This window comes from Austrofundulus limnaeus, unplaced genomic scaffold, assembly GCF_001266775.1.
Source record: "Austrofundulus limnaeus strain Quisiro unplaced genomic scaffold, Austrofundulus_limnaeus-1.0 Scaffold21, whole genome shotgun sequence".
Taxonomy (NCBI): Eukaryota; Metazoa; Chordata; class Actinopteri; order Cyprinodontiformes; family Rivulidae; genus Austrofundulus; species Austrofundulus limnaeus.
In genome coordinates, this window is record NW_013952423.1 from 3,065,222 (window position 1) to 3,076,893 (window position 11,672).

An 11,672-nucleotide genomic window follows, 5' to 3' on the forward strand; every position below is an offset into this window, starting at 1 on the left:
TTTTTTAGTTTCTATGCAGGAGAGAAAACCTGTTCTGGGTTTTTCTTGTAGAAACTGATGAAAAAGAATGACAGCGTTTGGATCAGAACCAGACTGGACTCTGGTCCTGGACCAGGATCTGGTTTATCTTGGCTGTGTCCACCCATCAGCCTCTGGCTCGCCTCATAGTGGCTCCTGATTGGCTCAGACCCTGCAGCTCTGCTGGCGTTCCCTCCTGGAGCCGGGTCCAGTCTGGTTCTGGTTTCCATGCAGGACTCGTCGGGTCCAATCACCTCCACCTGCTCATGAAAAGTTCAAGTTAAAACTTTTACCTCTCAGCTCCTCCGGGGTTCTGTCATCACTTCCGGGCCTCGGCGGTGGTTCTGGGCGGCGGATTAGTCGGATCGGATCGGACCTCCCGTATGAAGCGGGTCGATCCTCTCTGACCTCCCTGGAGGAGTCGGACTCAGGATGGCTGAGCCCAGCAGAGATTGATTCTGGTTCTGTGGATTGAGAGGATTTGTGGATCGATGGAGCTCCTGGTTCCTCAGGAGTCCAAACAACAAGAAACTAATCAAGCAAAACCAGGAGCTGCAGGGATTAATAATCTGTTAATAATCTGAGCACGTCCTGCTGCTGCTCATCGTTTTAATCTGAGAGCCTCTTCTGGTGACCTCATGACTCTCAGCTACTACCACCTGAGCTTCACACGCTGTGAAGAACGAGACGTTTTCAGGTCAGAGTAAAGTAAAACAGACTTCAGAGTCATGGTTCAGGGTTTATTCTGGGGTCACATGAGCTTTTTYAAAATAATAATTATTATTATTTAGTGAAGCTTTATCTAAACCTTCAGCTCATCTATGCCGAAGTATTTCAGCTATTTTTACGTTTTTTCATTGAAAATGAACGGAGCAACGTTTAACTTCCTTAAAACACTTCAAATTGTTTATAAATCTTCACTGCTCTTCCCACCTTCTTCTCTGTTATGCTTCCTTTAATTTTCTTATGCTAATTTTAGCTTGTTTTTTGCTAACTTTAGCTGTTTTCAGCTATAATTCTGCTTCTTTTTGCTTTTCTTCTGCTAATTTGTACTATGTATGCTTCTAACAGTTGCCTTCTGCTATATTCAGCTATTTGCTACAAATTTAGCTAAATTTTAGCTGTTATTAGCTAAAGTTAGCTTTTTAAGCTAAATACATATATTTTTGTAGCTATTACAACTAAATTCTGCTAATTCAGCAAACATGCACTCCTTATGCATCCTTATGCTAATTAAAATGTTTCCAGCTATCTTTTAACTGTTTTACTGAAAACTTTGGCTGTTATAGCCRTTTTACTACAAATGATTGCTATTTAATAGTTTTATGATTTTTTTTCTGCTAATTTTGAATATTTTACAACCATTACACCATCTAGGTGCTACTTTCAACTTGAGTTTGCTACCTTTAGCTTATTTTTAATGCTAATTTTAGCTTTTTGCAGCTATATTAACTAAAATTCTGCTTCTTTCTGCCTTTTCTTTTATATATTATTTTTGTAATTCTTCTACTTTGTGCTATTTATGCTTCTTACAGATTCTTTCTGCTATATTCAAATATTTGCTGCATTTTTAGCTAATGTTTAGCTGGTATTAGCTAAAGTTAGCTTTTTTAAGCTAAATACATTATTTTTGTAGCTATTGCAACCTTTTCTGGTAAATTCAACAAACTCATGCTCATTGTGATCCTTTATGTTAATCTAAAAAATCCAGCTGCTTTTTAGCTGTTTTACTGAAAACTTTGGCTGTTTTGGTTATTTTACAACAAATTGTCACTTTTTTATACTTTTATGAGGTTTTTTTTTGCTAATTTGATGTTTTGACACCACTTTCATCATCTAGTTGCTGATTTTAACTGGTGTCTACTACCTTTAGCGTATATTATGCTAATTGTAGCTGTTTTCTGCTTTTTCAGCTATATTTCTTCTTTCAGCTATTCTTTTTCTTTTTTCTACATTTTGTGCCAATTTTCAATATATTGAGCTTAGAAATGGTATACCAGCAAGAAGCACTCGTACTAGCATGTTCGCAGGAAATGCACTTTCTCTAGTTATATATAGAGAAGTGTCGTGTTACACTGATTGACAGCTTGTTGATGAGATGGGAGGGTCCAGGGGCGGGGCTTAGGTCTCTTAGTGCTCAGACTCTGGTTCCAAAAATACAACCTGAATAAAAGCAGAAAAACAAATGTTTTGATTTTATTTTTTGTGTTTATGTTGGTGCGTTAAGTTGTTAAACTCTCAGAGCACACGTTGACAATTACTCTCAGCTACTACCACGCTGAATTTTAGCTGGATTTTAGCTGAATTGTAATTGTTTTTGTGTTCTCTAAGGTTGATTGGCTGTGGCTGCCATCTTGAATTGAGTTGACTCCAAAGGCTGAGGTTGAGATCTGTGCAGTGGTTCATGAGATATTTTGCTAACACACAGTCCCCTTGCTGTTATTGTGGTAAAGAACACAGTGTTTCTGTGAACACTGTGAGGTGGACCTCTGTAACGTGAACTCTGACCTYCATCAGGTCCATCGCTCGTCTGGCCAGCCTGGACGAGTCCACGCTGAAGAGGGCGGCAGAGACCACCCAGATCCTTCTGGACCACGAGAAGGAGTGGAAGCTGGGGAAGTGCATCCTGCGGTTCCCTGAGATCCTGCAGAAGATCCTGGACGACCTGCTGCTCCACACGCTGTGCGACTACCTGTACGAGCTCGCCACCACCTTCACYGAGTTCTACGACAGCTGCTACTGCGTGGAGAAGGACCGGCAGACAGGTGAGACCAGAACAACCCTGAAACCCCGCCCCCTTCATGTCGACCAATGAGACAACRCTGTGTGGGATAAATTTATAAAACGGTTTTGATTTTTGTTTATTCATGTTGTCTGTCCGTAAGACAGTCCACAGGAAGTAGTCCCATCTATGAGACAGTCCAGAGGAAGTTGTCTTCTCAGTTCATCTTTTAAAAAAGTTTTTATATTTGCTGGTTTTTCAAAGTAAAAGCACACTTTGYTTCTGGTTTTACAGTTAGATCCTTGGGTTCAGTTTCTTCGTGGTTCTGATTGGTTCTTTGGGTTCCTGTGACATTTTCTTCGTCTGATGAAAGCAGCTGTTTTCTTTCAAAGTTCTTAACGAGCTGAACTTYAGCTGCAGCTGCACAGTTCGGCTGTGAACCTGAACGCTTCGGCTCGTTTGTGTAAATCACAAGCTGATGCTTCTGCCCGTCGGTGATTATCGGCTCGTGGCCGTCTAACGACCCGTTCTTCCCCCGGCTGCTCGTTACCACTTCCTGTTCTGGTTTCTGCTCCGTCAGCCGGGTCGGCCCGATGGACCCGTTCGGTGTGGATACCTGACGTCCAGGTGATGGACTCTGTGTGTCGGCCTCATTAAACCTGACCTGATGGTTCTGTTTGCTTCTCTGATCTGATGATTTATTTTTTACAGCTGAGTTAGATTCCTCTCAGCTGAAGAACAAAACTTTTTAATTTCCAAAAAGAAAAATACGTTAAAGCCGTTCTCTAGATTTTATTTATCAAAAATATTCTGCAGTGGGAGGTTTTATTTTAAAAATATTTATTTATTTATTGTCTTATTTTGAAAGCTGGTATTTACTTGTCTTCCTGTGTCTGTTTGCTTCCAGGTGAGGTGATAAAGATCAACATGTGGAGGATGCTGCTGTGTGAAGCCACGGCCACCATCATGGCCAAATGTTTCGACATCCTGGGCATCAACCCGGTCCAGAGGATGTGATCCGGTCCCAGTTCTGGTCCTGGTCCACTTAAAACTCACCGAACTTTAACAGAGAAGCAGTTAAAGCAATTAAACAACCCTTAGGAGGAGGAAAAATGTTAATTTTGATTCATTAAATACAATTTATATGAAGGATCTTTTTTAAATAAAGGAGCCATTAAAAAGAGCCACCTGTCAATCATTAATAAAAACCTTCAGAGAGATAAAACTGTGCCTCATCCAGCTGGATCAGGGAGGTCCAGCACCACCTCCAGGTCTTCTGGTTGGACCCGGTTCAGGTTCCACCTGTGCCAAAGATTTGACGTCAGCAAACAGCAGGAAGTGGCTCATAATCAGCTGTGAACWAGCTAACTTTAGCTAGCGTTAGCTTACCTTCTGACGTCGCCTTTGACGCGATGCTGCTGTTCGCCTCGTGAACCTTTTTTTTTTAAAACGCAATTTTGAACAAAACAAACAGGAAGAGCAAGGACACAGTTTTGCTAACTGCTAATAGCAAAGCTAACTTTTCGTTTAGSACATTAGCTTTTACATTAAGTTAATAAACCTTTTAGCGGACCAATTAACTTAAGCTAAAGTCAAAAACAACTGTGCTGTCACGCAGCGCTACACGCCTGCATCATGTGAGGTTAGCATCTTTATCGTTCGTMCACTGAAATCCTAATCTGGTCAGAAGGGGTGATTTTGGCGGGAAAATGTCCTGAAGCACTCTGGGAGATGTAATTCCTCAGTTTATACGGTTTTATCCTGGTGGATTAATGATTCAGAGGTAAGATGGATTTTCTGATTTGTTTTTTAAACGTTAGATGTAATTCTAACCTTTTACTTATTGTTTTAACCGTTTAAGATTTTAGTCAGCAGGTTAGCTGAAGCTAACTTTTTAGCATCTGTGATATTTTAGATTAAACTGATGTGCTGTCGTTGGTTCGGTTTTAGTTTATTTATTTTTCAGCTGCTTTAATGGCGTCTGAACTCAGAAGAAGTTCTGTTTACTTTAAAGACAAACATCTTTGATTTAAATCAAACATGAACAGAACCACTCTGAGTCCGGTCTTGTTAGCTCAGCCGCTGTTAAAAAGTTCTTCAGAATCCACCAGAACTTTCTGGATCGTCTCAGACGTCAGGTTTCTCTGCAGCTTCATGAAAAATTCAGTCAACTCAACGGCACCGAGAAGCACGAAGGTCCGACCCGGAACCATCGGTGGAGCGGGACCACCCAGATGAAGGGAGGAGGTGCAGCAGGTAAATACAGGCGGCCATCTTTATTCCCCTGAATTATCTGTTCTTACAGAGGCAGATTATCTAGATTCTGACAGAATAAACCGAACAGTTTTAAAAAACAACCAGAAATGAAAAGTTTTTTTTAGAGTGAAATCATTTCTGCAGTAAAATTCAAATTTACACAAAATTTATTTACAAGAAATCCTAAAATGTGTTGAGTGCGAGCTTGTCTTTATTTTTTAATCTAAATTAATGCAGTTTAATACGTTACTTATTTAAAAATACAGTTTAGTTGTCAAAATTGACCCAAWGTATTTAGTCATATCGATTTTTGTATTATTCATTCATACACAACAAAGGAGGAAATTAAATAAATTACTAGAAATGTAAATAGTTCATGTATTGAAAACTGTTTCTTTATGTGGAAAATAACAAATGTCCTGTTAAATTCAAAACATTTTCTTTTTGTTGGTTCAGCTCAGCGACACAAATATGTTGAAAATGTCCTTATTTTAAATTCAACTTTTAAATAAACATTCAGATTTATAAAATTTAAATAAAATCACATTTAGTGATTAAACATTTTTTAGCCAGTTTGCCACAAAAATAGCTTTTATTTGAAATTTTCTTGTTCAGATTTTTAAGTTTCATTTTAATTTTCTCCACCAGGGGGCAGCAGCTTGTCAGACCTGGTTCTGGTTCTGGTTCTGGTGGACTTGGTGCTGCAGAACCTACCCGTTGAAGGAGGTTTTCTGTGAGTTTCAGTTTAATCCTCTGCAGCCCTGTCACACTACTAATAAGTTATTTAAAGATATTTGATCATTACAGTTTGTGCATGTAGAAAGTGGTTCCAGTTGATGTTTTTTAATTCCATCTTCAAACTTTTCATAAGAGGACCTTAAGAGAACTGGACCTGTTCGACCCGGGTCGATCTGCAGGACTTTACTGATTAAATCAGACTCACTTCCTGTTTATTTGTTCATCAGTAAAACAAAAATACAACACAGGTTCAGAGAAATTTGTTTTAATTCAACATTTGGCACCAAAAATTAGACTAAACGTTTTCAGAAAGATTAAAAATCTCTGGATTTACATTTATTCTTAGAAACATCTTAAATTAAACAATGAAACCAGCAGAGAGGAAGATGATACAGAAACAGCCTACCATCAGATGGCTCCGCCCACTTCGTCATTTATTTAAAGTAATAACTTAAAATAAACCTCTTTCATGTGAAAATGATATAATCTGAAGCACGTAGTCAGTCGTATCAGGTTGGTGATCTTTGACCTCATGTAGCACCTTCCAAGATGGCGTCACGAGTTCTCATCTCATTGATGAAGCTGCTGCTCTTTAACAGATACGACCTGGTCCAGACTACAGTTGCCCAGAACCAGGAGTGTTTACCTGCAGTCCTTCAGGTCCATCCAGTCCTCCTGGTCCTAGTTCGACTCATATTTTTGTTTCTTTGAGTCCGGGTCTGAAGGAATCTCTGATGGCCAACAGACCCGAGGCCAGAAGGTGTCCGCTCACTCTGCTGTACCAGTCCAGGGACCGACCCCTGAAATATGGACCAGAACAGGGTTAAAGAGCTCAGAAACTGTACGGGTTCTACAGTCTTCATTGATCCGGGTTGTTTTTACACAAGCAGCCGGACTTTCTGTAAAGATCTGAAGTGGTTCAGATCAGTGGGTCTGCAGGTCCTGAAGAATTAATCAGAACCACTTCAGAACCTTGCAGGACTTTATGTTCTGCTTGAACTCGTTTAATTTCTGTCTGAAGCTCTGAGATGTTGTTTCGGGTCGGAGCAGAACTGAGGTCCAGGAAATGAGACCAAATGAGCGAAGGTTTTTAATATGTTGATGAGTCAACATCTTACCTGCTGCAGGTGGCTGTTTGAGCCGAGCACAGCTGCAGTTTCATGAAAAAAGTTCACAAACCTGTTTCCTGTTTTAATATAAAGTATTAAAAAGAAATTTATTGCTTAGACTAGCCTTTAGCTCATCGATCTGCTGAAAATGACTGATTTTAAAAACTAACCGACTCCAGGTCTGAGGCTAAAATGAACGACTCGTCCAAAACCAGCTGTGGTCTCCTCAGCTAAGGTTTTTTGGAAGACCAGGCAGAATAATTAATAAAAAGTTTTATTCCTGAATTCTGTCTTTGTGTCCTCCTTAAATGTAGTAATAAGCAGTCAACATCTGATGTGTTAGAAACTAGTAATAAGCAGTCAACATCTGATGTGTTAGAAACTAGTAATAAGCAGTCAACATTTGATGTGTTAGAAACTAGTAATAAGCAGTCAACATCTGATGTGTTATAAACTAATAATAAACAGTCAACATTTGATGTGTTATAAACTAGTAATAAGCAGTTGATGTGTTATAAACTAGTAATAAGCAGTTGATGTGTTATAAACTAGTAATAAGCAGTCAACACGAGGACTTCATGGTAATAAACTAGTTATTACTGAACCGTGACTGTTCTGGTTCTGACCTGGTGTCGGTCCTGCAGAGGTGTGTCAGTCGGGTCTTCATGGTCCCTGTGGGCTCCAGTAGGTAGAGGCAAGCGTGGACCTGAACCCGGACCCCCTTCGACTGAACCCCCGGGTGGTCCGTGGACACCGAGGACAGGTACAGTGGTCCAGAGGACGGGTCCCCATGCCAGGTTCTGAGAGGATTGATGATGGTGAGACTTCAGAACTTTTTAWAAGTTTCAGGTTCTGGGTGGTCTTACCTGAGCAGCAGGTGGTCCTGCGGAGGCTGCGAGCCCAGCTCGTGGCCCGGACCCTGGAGGACGCAGTGGTAGACCTCCGAGTCCTCGGACAGAGTCTGTACCACCGCAGCGTGCCGCAGGTTCTGTTCCCACAGGTTCTGCTCCCTCAGCAGCCGGTGCAGCAGGTCCTGTTGAGGAGCGTCCACCTCCACCGAGCCGCGCCACGTCCCCAGAGGACACCCGTCCTCCGCCTGAGGACCAGACCAGAATTAAACTCTCCTCTCCTCAGTGTTCTGCTGTCCACAAACGACCTGGTTCACCTTCTTTAAGGCAAGATCCACCTGCTCTAGACCCGGCTGGTTCTCCCAGTCCAGACCCTCCTCCCGGGCCTCCTTCAGGAGCTGCTGGGTGCTCAGCTGCAGCCGGTGACGTCCATCCAGACCGGACTGGACCTCCTCTGTGGGTCCGGGAGTGTTGAGACTCTGTCTGGGCCAGAACTCTGGAAGCTACAGAGAAGGTTCTGTTCCTGAACTGGGTCCTGTAAGACCTGGTCTGGTTTCTGGTCCAGAGGTCAAAGGTTACCTGGAAAAGTCTGGAMGCCTCGGCGATCATGTTCGACAGACCCTGGGTGGCAGCGAGGGTCTCACTCAGGTCCCGCTGGTCCGGATGTCCCAGACTGGACTTCCTGTGACCCGACCTGCAGAACAACAGATGTTACTGATCTGGACCTGCTGATGGACCAGAACCAGTTGAGATCTAACAGGGTTTAAACTGGACCCGGGGTCCAGACCCACCTGGCTGACTTGGTGTCCCTCTTCGCTGCGTTCAGGTGGAACAGGGACGGTGCCAGGCACACAGCGATGTTGGTCGGGGTCATCTGGTTCTCGGGGACACGGGTCACGTCCTGCAGGAAGAGGAGCAGCGTCCTCAGAGCCGCCCTGTTCTCCTCCGGCAGGAGCAAGATGGCCGCCTGAGCCGCGACCAGCTGTTGGTCCTGTGGGACACCTGAGAGGATGAGATGATGTCACCTCTTCAAATACACAAACATCTGACTAAACAACCCTCGTCTCTCATCTGGGTGGGTAGGTAGATAAATAAATAAACGAATGAATAAATAAATACACCAACTAATAAATAAAAAAATGAATAAATTAATACAAAAAAATAAATAAATTAGTTAATTAATAAACATACTGTAGATAAATAAATACCTCACAGTAAGTTTCTCATTTCGTCATGTTTGTGTTCATACAAAACTTCAGACCTGTGTATTTGTACACACTGTCTGTTCATACCTGTGCATTTGTACACCGTTTATTCGTACCTGTGTATTTGTACGTACTGTTGGTTCACACCTGTGTATTTTTACACACTGTCTGTTTATACCTGTGTACTTGTACACAGTGGTTAAAACAATCCTAAACTCTGCACAGAACTGGTCTCTCTGAGGTTCGGCTCACGTTGGTAGATCTGCAGGAAGGTCCTGCAGAGTCTGGTGCTGAAGACCGGTTCAGGCAGGTCTCTGAAGAACTGCTTCACCAGGTCGGCCACGTCGAAAGCCGACTGACCCTGGAACGACACCTGGTCTGGGTCGGACTCCACCGCCTCACGGAGGGACTGGATCCGAGACTTCACACCTGACTTCCTGAAAAGACCCACCTGACAGCAAAAAAAACCACAAAGATTTAGTTTTTTATTTAATTATTTGTTGGTTTAAGATCTGGTTGTGTCCCATTAGACACAGCTGGGTCACCTGGTCCAGACACTGGGTCTTCAGGTAAACCAGGGCTCTGAGGATGCAGGGAGGAAGAGCTTCTCCAGTCTGCTGAACGCTGACGAGTAGAGGAACCCCGAACACCCGGCCCCCTGCCACCTCCAACATCTTCCTCTGGGTTTTCAGAACGGTCCTGAAAGATCGAGAGGGTCCATCAGAGGCCGGACCCCTCAGATGTTTACCAAGTAATTAAACTGTTTGTAACACGCCCAGAGGGAAAAACTTATTAAATTAATGTTTACAGAAAAGCTGCTCTGGGAATTTATAATCTCAACAAGTGAAGTGGTTAAAAAACTTCACTTAGCTGCTGTTGGATCTGTTTTCTTTTGAAGGAAAAGCCAAATAAACATTTTTTTTGATTACATAAGTCCCCGGTGATCAGTGAAATGTGTGTTATTCAAAAAGATGACAGCATTTAAATGTTTTTAGTTTGATTCTTTTCACATAAAAACGACCATTTCACTGATCAGAAATAAGAATCTTTTCTCTAAATGACTTGTTCTCACTAACGAACACAGCCTGGCTTTGGCTCCAGAGTATAAATTACATCACGGTTAAAATGATTTGCAGCGTCCGGTTCAATCCCTCCAGGTTTCACCAAGTCTCTGAGTGGCTCTTAAAACGGGCTGTTCTGAGGAAAGTGTCCCAATCAGCAGTTAATTGCTGTATTTTAATCATAAAATGTCTGCTTTGGGATCAGTGGTTACATTACTGAAGTGATAACGCTTCAATGGATTGCTGAATCTTTGAGGTTTTTTTTGATTGGTACATTTATTTTAAAAGTGCTGAAACTGCAGGTTTTACAGTTATTATTCTTTATGTTTTTAATAATTTAACTAGCTTTTACTTTAATGTCATCAGTAATGCCAAAATACAGTAGTTCAATAAAAGCCTTTCATTTAATTTGCAATTTCTATTTACATCAACTCCATCCAAAGGGTCTTATTTTTTGGGATATTGGTAAAATACAACTGCATTACCATGATTTATATACTCAAAAAAAACCTCACTAAATTAATTAAGTCATATTAATTTAGTCATATTTGTAAAACTTTTATATGTATTTTAATTTTGACTGAAATATTGCATTACAACTAATAGGTCCTAGCTAACATGCTAATGGCTAAATGTTAGCATTGGTTTAAATTTCAAAGGGAAAAACTAGAACAGTGCATATTATTGTACAAATTAACGTTTAAAGCCACTTTACAAGTAGAAAAGTGTAAAGTGTCTTGAACCATTAAATTGTACAATAATCTGCATTGTTGCAAGGTTGTTGGTGCCTGTCGCGGCGGCAACCCTCGAACCCGTTGGTGGACACCTTCGGTGAGGGATGCTGTCAAGCTGAAGAAGGAGTCCTATCGGGCCATTTTGGCCTACGGGACTCCAGAAGCAGCTGATGGGTACCGGTGGGCGAAGCGGCATGCGGCTCAGGTGGTTGCTGAGGCAAAAGCCCGGGCGTGGGAGGAGTTTGGAGAGGCCATGGAGAAAGACTTCCATACGGCTTCGAGGCGATTCTGGTCCACCATCCGGCGTCTCAGGAKGGGGAAGCAGTGCAGCACCAACACTGTTTATAGTGGGGATGGTGTACTGCTGACCTCAACTCGTGACGTTGTGTGCCGGTGGGCGGAATACTTCGAAGACCTCCTCAATCCCACCAACATGCCTTCTGTTGAGGAAGCTGAGCCTGGGGACTTTGGGTTGGGCTCTCCAATCTCTGGGGACGAGATCGCTGAGGTGGTCAAAAAGCTCCTCGGTGGCAGGGCCCCGGGGGTGGATGAGATCCACCCAGAGTTCCTCAAGGCTCTGGATGTTGTAGGGTTGTGTTGGCTTACGCGACTCTGCAATGTCGCATGGACATCGGGGGCAGTCCCCCTGGATTGCCAGACTGGGGTGGTGGTCCTCCTATTTAAAAAGGGGGACCGGAGGGTGTGCTCCAATTACAGGGGGGGTCACACTCTTAAGCCTCCCTGGTAAGGTCTATTCAGGGGTCCTGGAGAGGAGGGTCCGTCGGATAGTCGAACCTCGGATTCAGGAAGAGCAGTGCAGTTTTCGTCCTGGCATGGAACACTCGACCAGCTCTACACCCTCAGCAGGGTCTTGGAGGGTGCATGGGAGTTCGCCCAACTACATGTGTTTTGTCGACTTGGAGAAGGCGTTTGACCGTGTCCCGAGTGGGCCTTGTGGGGGTTTCTCCGGGAGTATGGGGT

At 42.8% G+C, this 11,672-nt stretch overlaps 2 protein-coding genes across 2 annotated transcripts in view; one reads left to right on the plus strand and one right to left on the minus strand.

Moving 5' to 3' along the window:
* The window catches only part of rars1 (arginyl-tRNA synthetase 1), a gene marked incomplete at its 5' end in the record, with an annotated part of 15,483 nt that extends 11,560 nt beyond the window's left edge, over positions 1-3,923 (plus strand). The window contains 2 exon segments of the mRNA XM_014004071.1: positions 2,536-2,783; positions 3,648-3,923. Of these exon segments, the coding sequence (XP_013859525.1) occupies positions 2,536-2,783; positions 3,648-3,757 (358 nt within the window).
* Positions 3,924-5,983: 2,060 nt separating this feature from the next.
* si:dkeyp-23e4.3 (rho GTPase-activating protein 7) overlaps positions 5,984-11,672 on the minus strand; it is a gene marked incomplete at its 5' end in the record, with an annotated part of 10,447 nt that continues 4,758 nt past the window's right edge. Inside the window, 8 exons of the mRNA XM_014003926.1 lie at positions 5,984-6,534; positions 7,470-7,643; positions 7,710-7,939; positions 8,009-8,194; positions 8,271-8,385; positions 8,483-8,693; positions 9,149-9,347; positions 9,442-9,595. Coding sequence (XP_013859380.1) covers positions 6,426-6,534; positions 7,470-7,643; positions 7,710-7,939; positions 8,009-8,194; positions 8,271-8,385; positions 8,483-8,693; positions 9,149-9,347; positions 9,442-9,595 — 1,378 coding nt within the window. The remainder of the gene's footprint in view (positions 6,535-7,469; positions 7,644-7,709; positions 7,940-8,008; positions 8,195-8,270; positions 8,386-8,482; positions 8,694-9,148; positions 9,348-9,441; positions 9,596-11,672) is intronic.